This window comes from Chinchilla lanigera, unplaced genomic scaffold (assembly GCF_000276665.1).
Source record: "Chinchilla lanigera isolate Chin_1 unplaced genomic scaffold, ChiLan1.0 scaffold00038, whole genome shotgun sequence".
Taxonomy (NCBI): Eukaryota; Metazoa; Chordata; class Mammalia; order Rodentia; family Chinchillidae; genus Chinchilla; species Chinchilla lanigera.
Genome location: NW_004955439.1, coordinates 20360136 through 20376127, shown reverse-complemented (window position 1 = coordinate 20376127; position 15992 = coordinate 20360136). Strand labels below are relative to the sequence as shown.

Here is a 15992-nt window from a genome sequence, read left to right as displayed (position 1 = left end):
ACCACAAAGCCCTTTTATAGTACTGGGGGACAGAACATAATTTTCAAGGTGCCTAATTAGATCTTCAGTATGTTTAAAATTCAACATAAAGAGTAATTGTATTTTTAAATGTTCAGTATTTACTACCACTAGATCTTAATTTGCTTCGATGCTAAATATACTATGCTGAAAGAACAGGGAACACAACATCCCTTCCACATATCCACATATCCACATATCCACATATCCACATATCCTATAATCTCTTCCTCATCCCTCAAATTCACACCCTTCTTTCCCCCTCCAGTCTCCATAGAACTCATGAATTGACAGAGTCCAGATCTCAGGAGGCACCAGTAGGTACTTCTGTGCTGTTCCCTGGATTATACACACCCTGTCCTCAGCAGTAAAAGATGAGAGTTGGCTTTCTCTCTTGCCCTGCCTTTCCTCCACTTTCACTTCCTTACTTTCCAGAAAGACTGTTTCTATTTGTTGTTCAACAGTTGAAATTTGAATGACAATATTGAGTCCAGGAAGCCATACATTCTAATTCTTGCAAAACTCTGATAGCACTAGGCATAGACAGTCAGCTTCTAACCACTTAACACCAGTGATCTTAGTACAAGACCATTTAAAATTATTTAATAGGATCAGTAATAAAATGTAGCGTCAGGGGCTGGGGATTTAGCTCAGCGGCAAAAGCGCCTGCCTGGCAAGCGCAAGGTTGTGAGTTCGGTTCCCGGTACCGGAGAAAAAACAAACAAACAAAAAAAATGTAGCTTCAGTTCTGCAGCCAGGATGAAAAGCAAAGAGGCACCATTGTCCAACCAGGAGAGGGAAGTCAAGGCAAAGTGTTAGCCTAGTCCTGTGAGACTGCAGTGAGTTACGGGGAGTGCCACACAAGCTGGCCAGGGCTAGGGCAAGCCCTGCTCTCCTAGAGCTGGGGGGTGGGCGTAAGTTCCTGAAAACCCAGGGACAGTAGAGTGTGAAAGATGCTGAACATGTCATGTTTGGATGTCAAGGGGAGAGTGTTTGGGAGGGAGGGAGAAGCCAGGTCTAGAGTATGATCTGAAGTGAGAAGAAAATCCCCACGTAGGAGGTGTGGGCTGTGTTCCCAGTAATAGGAGGCCGACAGCAAAGGGCAGAGTCTAGTGTATGAAGTGGGGCCTGATGGGAATTATTGCCAGGGAGACCCGTACAGATCACCAAGGGTCTTCTCAGATATATAGAAACTTTGCTCTTTATCTGATGACCAGGAAAGCCACTGCAGAATCTGACACCACTGGGGCCAACACAGCTAGATTTGTATCTTAGAAATAAGATGCAGATGGCAGATAGGCAGTTGAATTAAAGGGGGACTGAGCTAGCCGTGAGATGATTAAAAGAATGTTATAATTGAGTAGTGAGACCATTGTGGCTTGGTCTGAGAAAGCAATGACAGAAGAACGGAAAGGAAGCATCTTAGGAATTAGATTGGCAGGTGGGATACTTGAGAGGGCCAGCAGCCAAGGAGACATGAGATGGGTGGCCCAGGAACCTGCAGATGAAAGACTAGTACTGGTCGGGGGCTGTAGTGGATGAGGTAGCTGTAAGAATCTAAATCAGAGTACTGAGAACCCGGGAGACTGGACACCACTGAGCCCAGAAGAGAATGTGGCCTGGAGATGGGAACTGCGAACGGTCCGCATAGGGCTCACCAGCGAGACTGGGGCAGTGGCCAGAAGGCAGGACAGGGAAGCCAAGAAAAGAAGGGTTGTGAAAGGAGAGTAGGGAGCCGTGAGGTTGGGTGGGGAAGCCGAGGAAGGCAGGTGTAGCTCTAGTGGCCAGCAAAGCCCCGTAGCAGTGGCATTGGATCTGGTAGCAAAGGCAGTTGGTGGCCTGGCCAGAGGAGGACCAGGGAAGATGCGGGGCAGGAGCAGTGTGAGCTGGGGCTGGATGTATGCTGGAGGTGAACATATTAGGACTGACTCCTGTCAGCTCACCAGGGCCAACTGTGACATTTTTAAGAATTTTGAGAGCCAGTCAGTCATTAAATAAACAATGATTAAAAATTAAAGTGTATAAGATATATAAAAAGCACAGGGCATAAATATTCAACATTCACCAGTTCCTAATTCATGTACCACATTTTTAATATCATGGGTGATCTTCAGGTTATTTATTCTACTGTATCTTTCTGGTGGGAATACAAGGGAATAGAGCACTAATGTCTATCTTTTCCCTGGAGCTGTGTTCCCTGAGGTCATGCTGATACCTTGAAGTGTTCATGGTGGGAGCATTTATACCATGGAAATGGGCAAAGCTGTAAGTCAGGACTTTGTACAGAGCCAGCGATTAGACATTTACCAGTGTACCGCTAGGATAGGTATGAGAAGTAGGCAGCTATGTTTGGACTCTGAACAACAGAAAAGTGGATGGTGAGTGGAGGGAGAGGCTAACAGCTTGCTGGAGATGCCTCAGTGTGTTAGAATGCTCCTACTACATTGAAGATGCTAGAAAGAGTAGATTAATCAATACAGTAAGGACCCCAAATGACAGGTCTAAGGGACATCCCACTCTTGGCAGGAGTGGGGACAAGTCTTAGAGTGGGAGGGATGGAAAGAAGAGGAGCCAGTTAAGTTTTAGTGTCAGGTAAAGGAAGAGGAGGCGATCCCTGGTTCTGCTTTCCTTGTGCAGCAGGAAATGAGATTTTGAATGCTTAGCTTGGCTGATACTCAGTAAAGGCAGTTATGCACCGTGTAAGGACGTCAGTGACCCACAGTGTCATGTTATGGTGACCCCATAAGACTATATTGCCTAGGATAGCATAATTGTTTTAATTTGCATAAATATACAGTACTCTAAAATGTTCATACGACAAAGAAGTCACCTAAAGATGCAGTTCTCAGAACACCTTCCTGTCATTAAGTGACACAGGGCTACCATTGCTGAATGCGTGAGTGAACAGATGTATGCCAAGAGTCCAGGGCCCATGGTGTGGTGCAGGATTTGAGGAAGGTGGAGAGCACTGAGATCCTAGCAGAGTTGAATAGAGTAAGCAGAGGATAGCTGTGGTTGAGAAGACAACTTAAGGTCAATGAGCATGGCAGCTTCCAGAGTGGGTAGGGAGCCGGAAGGCCAGCCCGTGTTTCTGCAGTGTAATGCATCTTTCCTTTTGCAGGTATCCTAGCATCGGTTTGTGGTGGCCTCGTGATGCTTTTGCCTGAAACCAAGGGTATTGTCTTGCCAGAGACAGTGGATGATGTTGAAAAACTTGGAAGGTATTGCACAAAATACAGCACATCTCAAATCGAAGCAGCATTTTAGATGCTTGGGGAAAAGATGCTATTGAGAAATTGAACATGCAAAGGAAATGAGAACATGAAATCCACCTTTCATGTAATAAGCAAAAAAAGAAGAAGGAGAAGAAGGAGATTTTTTAAAACCCTATGCTATAAAAGAATATGTACTATTTTTAAAATGTGGTTGGGAAGCATTTCCAAGTAAGATGTTAAAAATCAGAAGTTATCTTTAAAAAGGGACTGATATGGTATAGAGTAAAGTAAGTTAAATGTGCCTTAAAGATCGTAAGTGTAATGTGGTTCACTACACAAAGATGAAGAGAAGCGAAGGCTGCCTACTTGGAATGCATGGGGAGTGCTTGGTACTGGTTACAAAGTGAAACCATGCACTATCATGTTTACTAAAAAATAAACCAATAACAATCCCTGTGATGAGCAGACAGATGACAGATGACAGATGACAGAAAGATAGATGATAGATAGATAATAATATATCATTGATATGTTTATTAAAAAATAAACCAATAACAATCCCGGTGATGAGCAGATGACAGATGACAGAAAGATAGATGATATAGGTAGATAATAATATATCATTGATAAGTGAATATGGGTGGATTGATAAATAATGGATAGATAGATGATAGATTGATAGACGAGACAGATGAGGTAGAAGAGAGAAAGATTGAGTTCTGGGGGGATCTAAGTACAGTGCTACTTTGGTTGCCAAAAGGCTCTAAGCTTCAACTTTCCACTGCCTGAACAGCAAAGTTTGAAAAAATGCAGCTCATTGTTTGCAACTTTGCTTGATAGTTGCACCAAAAGTCCAACTTAAAGAAACCTGTACATGCCAAGAGTCATGTACTGCATCTAGGATGGACACAAAGAGGTGACAGTTCAGTCTGAGCGACACTTTTGCCCAGACAACATAGAATGTTTGTGTTCGTGTGTTAAACTACTCTGCGGTGTGCTTTTTGTGGCACTTTATTTGCATAAAATATAACCATGGCTCCAAAGAAAATTAGTGATACCAGCCGTAAAGCTAATAAGACAAGTGAGAATCACTGCAAAATTTGTAAAAGCCTTGGAAATTTTGGGGCCTCAGAACCAATTATTGGTTTTCCATGGTTTCTTACGGGAGAAAAGAATGTTCAATTCTTATGTTCAGTTCTCAGACTTTTTGGTGTTTAAACATGAATTTGGAAGGAATTGAGTTTGATAATCAAGATATCAGTGAGGTGTTCGGTTTACATATTGGAAAATATACCAACATATAACAAGTTATATCGATAAAAGTTCACATTGTACAAATTCTCATTTTCTGTTTGAAATTTGTCATAGTAAAAAGAAAGCATGACTACAGAAATGAAGAGTTAAAGCTGTCAAACAATAACATAATCCTCTAGGGGCGGAAATGTGTAGAAAGGGATGTAAAGGGGGACCATCTTTCTTTACATCTATAGACTTCTATTGTGTTTGATGATTCTTCAGTTAGCTCACATGATGTGGTATTATTTGTGTAACTTTAAAACTAATTTACCCATTTTTTAAAACAAAACTCTATCTTAATGATGTGGGAATTAAGGATGTGTGTGATGAAGGATGCATCAAAAATATTCATAAAAATACTACATCTTAGTAACTCTGTAGTAGTATTTTCCTTTGCCTGTAGATTGGGGAAGAAGGGAGGAACTGACTTTAAAGCACTTAATGCTTTTTAAAGCACTTAAAGCTTTTTAAAACTGACTTAAAGCTTTTTAAAGCACTTAATGTTATTAATGGTTTTACATACATTATTACATCTAACAATCAAAGCAATCATAAAATAGGAACTTTGACCTCCCCTTTTTTTAACCAGGAATTCAGAATGGTTTCTCAACTTTTAAAAGCCAGGACTGGTGGTAATACTACCAGGTACCAGCGTGACTCCACTGCTGTGTGCAGTTTCATTTTGTGCTGTGGCCTATCTATGAATTTGTTTTACATAGTGAGCGTCCCTCTAGTGGGACTGGAAAATCTCTTTTTCTGTTCTCCTCAATCAGGGATCATTGCCATTTCCAGAGGCAGGGAATCATTGCAAAGGGTCTCATGAGTGTTTTATGAGCACTTAAAACTTTGCAGAGTGTAACTAACTTATATAGTGATCTCATTGTCCTGTTTTCCAAAACTATTTTTAAAAATAAGATTGATTAATCATCTCCCAGAACTTCCCTAAGAAAGGACTCAAAATGAAATCACCAGCCATATCCTGTTGGTTGCCTATTGATGGGACAGGCCAATCAGAGGACAGGGGACGTTTCCCTCACCAAGGAATCTCAGTAGATTCTTATGGTTGTTTGGAAGGAAAAGGATGACTAGTGGCTTATTCCCCACCCAGGGCTTTACTTGCTTCATATTAAACAGTGCTATGTGAAATTTGGGATGGCGTGCAGTTTCTCTTTAGACACCACCATCTTATCAAATGAAGTTAAGTAAATCAAAGAAGTGGATTGCAGTTATTAAAACTGTGTGACAAGCCAGGCGTGGTGGTGCACACCTATAATCCCAACATTCAGGAGGCTGAGGCAGGAGGATCATTGGGAGTTCGAGACCAGCCTGGGCTACAAAGTGAGTTCAAGACCGGCCTGAACTGCATGGTGAGAATCTGTCTCAAAAAGAAAAAAGAAAAAAGACATCCTCTGGATGGTAGGGTCTTGGTCCACCCAGAAAGGGGACACACTGTGCTAACTGGTCATCACTGACAATGACTTGGGGGGTGGGTCAGAGTGGTGCCCACTCTTGTCACCCCAGTTGTAGCCATACACAAAGATCAGGAGAAAGGAGACTATTCAAGAAGGCTCACGAAGCAGGGGATGATGGTAAGGAAGGAAGCAGGGTTGTCTTACAGTAAGAGGTCCATAGTGTGACAGGAATTTCTCATGGTTATGCTTGCCTCACTTGGGCAGCATTATGGGGCAAAAGAGAGGAGGAGCTCAGCAGTGGCTACTGGAGGCAGAGCCTATGGGTGTATCCCTGAGGTTACCAGACCTCCAGCACTCAGCGGGACAGAATCCTTCTTCACCACATTTGCAGTCACACTGGCAAATACACTCTCTTCTAGCCAGAGGTCCTGCATCTTCCTGTGGTTCCCTTGTTCCTGACCCCTAAACACTCAGGTGTCCAGTTTTCTAACTCATCAGGAAAAAAAGAAGGCAGAAGATGTCATGTGGATCAGGTCTCTACCATAAATTCAGTTATATTAAAGTTAGATTATACAACTGCAAGAGGTGGAGATTTTTTTCAGGAGGAGTCCTAAATATTGTGCAGGAAAAATTAATATCCACTTGGTGTATAATCATGAAAAATTATACCAACAAAAATTTAAATTACACAGGTTCTTTTAATGTTTTTCTAATTTTATAATACAAAGCAGAGTAAATTAATTATACCAATTCTCTACCCTTGAAAAATAATCTAGGAGTATGATTTACAGTTCTACAAACTAACTTAAAAAAAAAAAATACAAACTAACTTCATTCATTATGACCCATGGTTATTTACTCTGGAACAAAACTACTTACCATCAAATTATCGAAACCTGTTGGTGTGTTCACTTCTAAAACTGCAGGGAATGATTCCATCATTTCTACTGTCTTTTGTTTACACATCAGCAGCTTATTTCTATGCCATCAGTCATTCAGTACAAATTCATAAGGAATTTGCAAGCTGTAATGTTAAGTAACCCCTATTCAGGGTCTGAAAACAAGTCAAAATGAGCCACAGAGGTGGTTATTTTGGCTACCTTTGAGTTGAGTTGCTAAAGGAGATGTTATGCCTGAGTGTATTTGAGCAGAACTAACTGTGCTACTGAGTAGTAGTGTGTCTTTCTTCTAACTAGTTGCATAGTTGCTCACAAGGACTTTCTTTTTCTCTTTTGCTTTGTAAGTTCACATCAACTTGGCAGGAAAAAGAAAACCCAGGTTTCCAGCTCTCACCTGTGAGACACCACCCCGCCACAAAGCCAGAGGAAGGAGCTGTTGGAGTCAACCCTCCTGGAGAGACTGAGCCTCCAGAGATGTACCTGTGCGCTTCAGCATCGTTACATGGCACCCATTCAAGTGTCTTTAGTATCATATAAACACCTGCAGATTATGCAGAGTATTTTTATACAATATTGGGTGCTTTCTGATTTATCACACTATTGAAGTTTCTGGGAGCACATGATACGTGGCTGGGTTAGCAAAGAACCATCCTGGTTTTTTTTTCTGGTATTGGGGTCAGCAGTCTCTGACTCATTTGGTAAAAGAGCACTGAGAGAAACCCTACCTGATCCTTATCAGGCTGTGCAACCGAGGATCCAGGAAAGCTGAGTGGAGATCACATCTGATTAAAGGACACAGCACTGAATGGAGCGTCAGGAAGAGTTCATGCAGGATGATGATTTTCCCAGGCCATACCAGCCGAGCCTCTGCTTTCTCTGCTCCCTGAGTCCCATGCCTTTGCAGCCTGGACAGGCCAGGTGTCCCTCCCACCCAGCTTCTCTGCAGCATCTGGGGTTCCAGGCACAGGTTAGGCCTCATTCTATAAATAAGCACAGGTCTGCTGTATAATTTGAGAATTTGGCTCTATTATTTTAAAATCAGGTTTGGGTCCTGAGATTACTTGGAATATTTTTGATATCTTTTAGGGGACACCTATATAACCAGGGAATTCATTCTGTACAGAACAAAATCCCTAGAATAATGATTTCCTGTGTCTTATGATTTTAAAAGTAAAGGGATATTTATGTTGTATTTGTGAGTTCTAGTCCAATGGTGCCTGTGGTCAAGAGTGAAAAATACGGATGGTTCTCATTTAATTCTGGTCCTTTGATTTGTCTTGGAAAAAAAGCTTACATTTTCACTTAAAGAAAAGGTCAGTTATATCCAGGCTTAAAAGGAATTAGCATCAGCTCTATAAGTGACTATTGATACTAATAAGAGATTTGACCTTTCATGTTACCAAGACTCTTGAAATGTGGAAGTTAAACACAATATTTTGCTTTGTTTCCTCTTTGTATTTTCAGAATCCAACGTGTATCTTATGCTGAATTTTTTAATGAGAAACTTTGTGAGGATAGGCAAAATCGGTAACAATGGAAACTTTGCCAATGAGAAAGAAATTTCTATGAGGAGAATATACATATATGTGATAGTATTAAGATATGTGTACTGTTGGTAAAATAAACTTTGTGTGTGTGTGGTACTGGGGATAGAACCCAGGACCTTGTGCATGCTAGGCAGGTGCTCCACCACTGAGCTACTCCCAGCCTAAAAATAAACATCTTAATCTTTAAAGTACATCAGAATTTCATATGGATGTTCTATTCATCAACGAAGGAAACAGAGCTTTTTGAAGATTTAATGCTCCATTCTTCCTGTATTCACAGACACTGATGTTTTGCTTTTCTTTGCGTCTCTTTGCTGTAAAATGGCAGTTGCTTTTTGATACTATCACCTCTGAGTTGTACTTGGAATTGACATTTTTGTTTGATAACAATAAAAAATTTAAATTGTTAAAAAAAAATCTATCCTTTCTCTTCCTTCTGAACATGTGTCATCGTGAAATACTGTGAAATTCCTATGTAACAGTGTGTGCCACGTGTACTTTCCCAACTTGGCAGCCAATTAGGGGCAAAAGGTGAAGTGGCCCTCCTTCAACAATGACTTGTGGTTTCTGCAGCTCTCAGTACCTTTCCTATGCTCATGTGTGACCCAGAGTAGCGCCCACACTCTTAGCTGGTCTTGTATTATATTTCTAGTGCCAGGTTCACACGACACACAACTCTGCTCCATGCACCATGGGCTGGGCTAAAGTTGAGTCATCAGTAACAGATTTAATTCCTAGGAATAGTACTTGTTCTCCTGATTCCCCACATGTGTGGCAGCTTTGAAAACATTCATTTCAATGTCAGGGGACAAAATGTATGTTGAAATGTATGTTGAGCCACACTTAATTGATGCAGTCAATTCTGGGGTGACTTGCTAAGACCTCTCAGTGATCTTACAGGCTTCTTAGTCCTACATGCAACTGTTCCTTGTGAAAATGAGCTGAATCACTTTAGCTTTTCCCTTAAAACTGGTAGAATGAGGAAGGTAAGATGTTCTTCCCCGACACCAAAAAAATTAAATCAAAGAAAGTACAGAGTTTATTTAGAATATATGTCATAGCTGTGTTGCCTTGTTATTAGAACCCAGAAGTCCACAGGGAAGATTTATTCACAAAAATACAAAAACGCCAAGGATTGGCAGTAGATGGTAGCTAAGTACTACGTCTTAGTCTAATTACTGTCAAATTATTTCTGAGCTTTCTAAATTTCCTACCCATGTTCCAGCTTCTGGGTAAGCTGATGCTTCACTCTGTCACCCATCCAATTAATTAACTCTCATTGTTTCTTCAATCCAGTTAACAAACGTTGAAACACGAACGTAGACACCAGGCCTATTGGGGCGTGCACAGCCAAGGCCCCAGGAAGTGACTCCTTGTAAAATGTATTTGTCCTTCTCGAAGCAAACCAGAGGTCCTCCACTGTCACCCTAGCAACAATGAAGCAAAAAGTTCATTAGAGGATTAAATTACTCACCCTTTGTTGTGGGTATTGTCCCCCTGTTAATCCCTAGGTAGACATTTCTCAGCATTTTATGTACTTTTTTTTTTTTTTTTTTTTGGTACTGGGAATCGAACTCAGGACCTTGCGCTTGCCAGGCAGGCTCTTATACCGCTGAACTATATCCCCAGCCCTTCTCAGCATTTTAAATCAGAAAGGAACTTATTAATAATATTATCATTTGAGCATCTGCAGTGTTTAAGTACTTAGGAAAGTCTATTCAGCAGAACTCCACCATTTAGTTTCCCTTGGGAAACAATCCCTTGTGACAACTGTCCTTATCTCCTCCTACCTTAGGGCTTCTCTCAGGCCTGGCTAGCCCGAGCACAGTTGCCAAGAGGGTCTCTGTCCTGGATCCTTGATCCCCTTCCCTATGTACAGCCCCGCAACTGAGTTCAAGTCCACCAAGAAAGCACGTGGCCTGTGGAAGTTACAGTACCAACCACTCCCTGACTGCCCATCTGGAGCCCAAGCCAGAGAAATCTCCTTAGAGTCTCTGCATAACTCTTGGGGCAGACATAGAGGGCTTCTTGGCAACATTGTGACTGGTGCTTTAGGCTGGCAAATCCTCACTTTGCCACTTTGGGACTGAAATGTTCATGGGACCAAGTCAAGCCTGGCCACGTCTGACTTGAGTCTCCTTAGTCCTTTCTTACCTGGCAACTGTCCGTGCCACCAGCTAAATGTCCAGCACAGAGCTCACTGGATTTGACTTTGCCGTTGAGGTACTCAAAGCGGTTGCAGACCTTATTCTCAATCACAGGGAGCTGGGCCTCTTTGAGAAGGCCAGCACCATAGGTCCCTGTGTTTAAAGTAAAGAGACAGTTACTGGACCAAGACCTGTTCTCAAGGAAACTGCTGGAAGAGCAGAGCAGCACTGACAGAGCTCCGGTTTGTTGAGGCAACCAGATGACACAAGCAGCCAGTCCTGACAGCACAGGAACTTTGTGACGCTTGGAACTATAGACATGGTATAAGCTGCTCTGCTCTCATGACCTGCACTGAACAATCCGGGCTTCTTGATGGTGTTTGACTGTTTGTTGTTTGTTTAATTTTAAAAACAAATTATTTTTAATACAAAGGAAGTTAGAGAAATACAGTTGCTGCTATTTTTATAGATTCTTTTTGGGGCTTTTTTAATGCATTTACTACCTACACCATATCATACAATTTCAAAACTTGATTCTTTTTTACTCACTATTATAACATAAGGGCTTTTTAACTAATGCCATAATCTTTACAATATTTTAATAGGGTGTGACTGCTCAGTGGCTGTGAGGTCTCCTTTTTTGGGAGAGAGTTGTACCCTTCAAATTCATTAAGCAGTACATTTTATTTGCATGTATATTTTATTACAATAAAAAAAATAGCATTCATTGGGAACTAACCTCAGGCACAAGCTCATACTGTGATGCATCTCATTTAATGGTCACATCGGTCATATGAACAAGGCCCTGTTATCATTCCTGGTGTACAGGTAAGGAAGCAGGAGCTTGGACGGGTTATAGTGTTCGCCTTGAACTTGGGTCTGTGGAGTTATTACCTGGATCTTGCCTCACCATGCTTGTTGTTACCTGCTCTTGCGTCCAGTGTTTTGCATCTCTGTTGATAAAGTTTATTCTTTAGTCCCAACATTTTCTGAAGTCTAAGTTCTCAGAAACCATATAGACATATTTATGACTCCAAATAACACTGTCAGATTATTTTCTAGAAAGATGTGAAAGGGCAAAATGCACTGGGAAAATATATTCCATCACACCCTTATGAGTATTCCTATTTTAATATCATTAAATTGTTACTGTTTTATAAAATGTTAGCTAATGTAATAAGTTGAGGTTGTCTTGATCATTTTCCTAATTTACATGTGTTTGGCATTTAGGGAGAGGACGAACTTTCCTATGAGTTTTACTTGTCGTATTTTTTCTTTTCATGAAAAACTGTTTTTTTTCCTTGCAAAATTGAAATACGGTATTCACAGACTTTCCAGAAAATAAATGCTTCTTTTCCAGATGGACACACCCAAGATGTCTCAGTGTCTGTACAGATAATCCAGTTTTCCAATTCTGCAAGCCCAGCTTGCAGGGCTCTGCAGCAAATATTTACTTTGCTAGAACAGCCAAGAAATGACATCTATCTCTTCCCTAAAGATACTTAACTTAGATGACTGCCTTTCAGAAAACTTGGACTCAATCTGGAGATCACCAGAGCCCATAAGAGGCTTGTCTGAATGTCTTGGTCCAAAGCTGAGCTCAATCCTGGCTAGGCAGCTGTCCTGGTGAAAGGTCCTGACTACCAAACACTGAGCAGGGGGGAATATTGCTTAAACTGAATAGAGAGAAGTGCCCTTCTTAAACATTCTGCTGAACCAGGTGTGATGGCACATGCCTGTAATCCCAGCACTCTTGAGGCTGAGGAAGGAAGATTGCAAGTCCAAGCCTATTGTGGACATCTTAATGACTTATTTTTGTATCTACTTTCTTAGCAAGAGAGACATTCAGACATGGGGGACAATAGCCACCTCTGAGTGACGGGAGGTTGGTGTGGTCTTTGGGGACATGCTGCCATCCTGTGGCCAAAGTAGAGAAGGCATTTCTGGGGGCCCACAGGTTGTAAGGACCTCAGAACAGAAGCCCTTATTGGGGTAGAAGGAGCGGGTAGCAGGGAGGTCCCACAGCAGTAGCAGTTCTAACATGCCTTGAGCAGAGCTGGTGAGGGGCTGAGCTGGGAGAATCTCTCAGCCTCAACACTGACTTTATGCTTGGAATGTGAAAGTCAAGGAAAATCTTGGAGATAAGAAGGGAAGACAAGAAGAATTTGGATCTCACACTGGGAAGGTGAACTATTGATCCATCTGAAGTCTTTATGGCTATGGAGGAATTGGTAAGTAGGCCTCAGTTATGTTATGTGACTTCTGGTCCAATTAATTTGCTGAGAATCGTTTCCTCAGTACATGGGCTGCAGGACTGAGAGTGATAAGGAGCCCAGAATAGGAGAGTGGCTAGAAATATGTGGGTGGGGTTGAGATAGAAGAAACAGTGGACACACTTGGGTATCAAGCAGGACTGGACTCCATCAGGACTCAGCCACACACTGGTTGTATGATAGTGATGATGCTGGTGCTGAGAGTGGTCATGATGGTGGTGGTGATGGTGATGGTGATGGCAATGATGGGAAAGACAGTGGGGACAATGGTGGTGATGGTGAGGTGGGGGGGTTGATAATGGTAGTGACAGTGATTATGGTGACAGTGACAATGATAATATGATGGTCATGATCATGACAGTGACAAGAGCAATAATGATGGTGATGGTGAGGTGAGGGATGTTCATGGTACTGGTGGTAGAAATAATATTGATGGCAGTTGTGGCAATGATGATAATGATGACAGTGATGGTGATAGAGGTGATAGGGGTGGTTATGATGGTATGGTGCTTAATCTTAGTCCTCATGATGATTTTATGAAGTAGTACAGATGAAACAACCAAGGCTTACAAAAGTTAAGTAACTTCTGACTTGCACCCAGACCTCCTGGAGGTCACAGACACAGGCAGTCTGTGATCGCTGTCGGTGCAGCCCCTGAACTGACTGGAGATGCAGAATCAGGTGGGCTGCAACCCGCTGACATCATGGTTCCCAGCTGAAAGCCGTGGAGAGAACCAGGTATTTCCCATCTACTTCCTGAGGGCAGAGCAGGCGACCCACAACCCTGCCACCATTACAGTCTGAGTCTCTGCCCTCCGTGTGCCCGGTGGAGATCCTCACTCAGAAGGCCTGTGAACTCCTCTCACCAGGGGTTCACATGTAGGCCCTCTCTGCATGTGCCCAGCACCGAGTGAGGTACTGGAGCAGGCGCTTAATGAGCTGCTGGCACCCCAGTTCGGGTCTGGGCTTTACTTGCACCCTGACCTCCTGGAGGTAACAGACACAGGCGATCCATGATCACCATGAGTGCAGCCTGTGTCCAGCTCCCATGCACGTTCTGAGCTGCCTGGAGACACAGAATCAGGTGGTCCATAAACTGTTGACCCTGCAGTTCATGTCTGGGTTTGCCTGTACCCTGAACTGCCTGGGGACACAGGTCCACTGGTCTGGAATTGTGCCACCAGTGCAATCCGATTCTGGGTTATACATGTGCCCTGAACTGCAAGGGGACACGGGATCAGATGGACTGCCATCAGCTGACATCATAGTCTGCATCTGAGACCTGGGAGAACTAGACACACTTCACCATCTGCCAGAAAACCCCAGACTAAGAAGTGCATCTCAGCAGACACTGAGAAGCAAGTCTGATCACCAGGAAAACTAGGGACTCTAGTGGCCTTTGCTGAGCTGCCAGGGAAGACGGAGACTGAGCTTTCTGCATCTGGTATCAAACATGACAAGACAAAGGTCTAAAACACAATCTCGGAACCCCACCCCTCTCAGAATAAGTCCAGGAGACAACAACATAGGAGAATTTGATAAACACACACCTGAAATTGCTGAAATGATTGCAGTGTAAGTAAAGAAATAACTCCATCAGGCCATAGAAGAGATCAGATCAGAAATAATCTCTCAGCCAAAAAATGAAAAAACAATATTAATGAAAGAACTGCTCAGCACATCTAAAGAAGAAATATATAAGAAAATAGAAGAATATAGGCAATGGACAGAAACATTAAATGAAAAGTATAGAAATGAATTAGAATGCATGAACCAGATTCAAAGAGACATCCAGGAAATCAAAGTTGCCACTGAAAGCTGCCAAAACTGCTTGAATGAAACTGAAGTTAGAATTTCAGATTTTGAAGACAGCATGGCAGCTAATGATCATGAAAGAATTTCTTAAAGTCACCAAGGAACCAGGAAAAATCAATTCAACAGCTGCAAGATGAAGCAAAGAGGAATAATGTATGACTAACAGGAGTCAATGAAACAGCAGGAGGCAACACAAACAATGTAGAAAGAATATTTGCAGAGTTAATAGCAGAAAATTTCCCAAGTATGGAAACAGAACCTGATATACAGGTAAATGAGGCCTATAGAACTCCAACTAACCATAACTAAAGTAAAACTACACCCAGACATATAATAGTCAAGATCCCAGATCTGCAGCAAAAGAACAGAATATTAAAAGCTGCTACAAAAAAGAAACAAATTACCTATAAAGGAAGGCCTATCAGAATCATGGCAGATTTCTCAACACAAACCATCCAACTGAGAAGAGCTTGGAGCAAAGTATTACAGGTCCTGAGACAAAACAGCTTCCAACGAAGACTGATGTACCATGCCAAACTATCCTTCAAATTCAATACAGAAATAAAATATTTCCATGACAAAGAACAACTGAAGAACTTCATGAGTGCCAAACCATCATTGGAAAGAGTAATAAAAGATATTCTAGACAGAGAAAAAAAATGACTGCAATTTCAAGAACAACAATAGAAAGGAACCCTCAAAAAGAGCAAGCAATTAAACAGATAGGAAAAGTAGGAAACCAACAACAAGTAAATAATATGACAATGATAAGTCAACACATATTGTTATAACCATAAATGGAAATTCCCTCAATTCACTAGTCAAAAGAAACAGACTGGCAGAGTGGATTAAGAAACAAAATCCAACAATATGCTGCATAAAGGAAACACATTTTACTCAACAGGAGATCCACAGACTGAAAGTCAAAGGATGGAAAACAGTCCTCCATGCAAAGGGAACCTGGAAAAAAGGAGGTGTAGCTATTATGTTTGTAGACAATGTAAACTTCAAACTGACAACAATCAAAAGAGATAAAGAAGGTCACTACATACTTGTCAGTGGAAAACTAAGAGAGGATGAGATAACAATTATAAACATGTATGAACCAAATATCGGAGCACCAAACTATATAAGACAAATCTTAACAGACATGAAAATTCATATAATTAATAGCACTATTGTAATAAGGGAACTAAATACCCCTATGACACAAAGAGATAGGTCAACTGAACAAAAAAAAAACAGCAAAGAAATAACAGATCTGAACCAAACCTGTGAACAAATGGACTTAGTATATGGACTATACATAGTAGATGTATACAAAGTGTTCCACCCCACCACATCAGAATATACATTTTTCTCAGCTGCAC

The 15992-nt window shown here is 41.7% G+C and overlaps 2 protein-coding genes across 3 annotated transcripts in view; one reads left to right on the top strand and one right to left on the bottom strand.

Moving 5' to 3' along the window:
• Nucleotides 1-8804, top strand: part of Slc22a3 (solute carrier family 22 (organic cation transporter), member 3) — a gene marked incomplete at its 5' end in the record, with an annotated part of 109568 nt that extends 100764 nt beyond the window's left edge. Inside the window, 2 exon segments of the mRNA XM_005390702.2 lie at nt 3140-3239; nt 7186-8804. Coding sequence (XP_005390759.2) covers nt 3140-3239; nt 7186-7240 — 155 coding nt within the window.
• A 599-nt stretch (nt 8805-9403) lies between these two features.
• The window catches only part of Plg (plasminogen), a 48911-nt gene continuing 42322 nt past the window's right edge, over nt 9404-15992 (bottom strand). For both annotated transcript variants that reach the window (XM_005390699.2, XM_005390700.2), the window contains exons 18-19: nt 10542-10687; nt 9404-9814 (exon numbers count right to left, since the gene is read on the bottom strand). In XM_005390699.2, the coding sequence (XP_005390756.2) occupies nt 9653-9814; nt 10542-10687 (308 nt within the window). In that variant the 3' untranslated portion in view covers nt 9404-9652. The remainder of the gene's footprint in view (nt 9815-10541; nt 10688-15992) is intronic.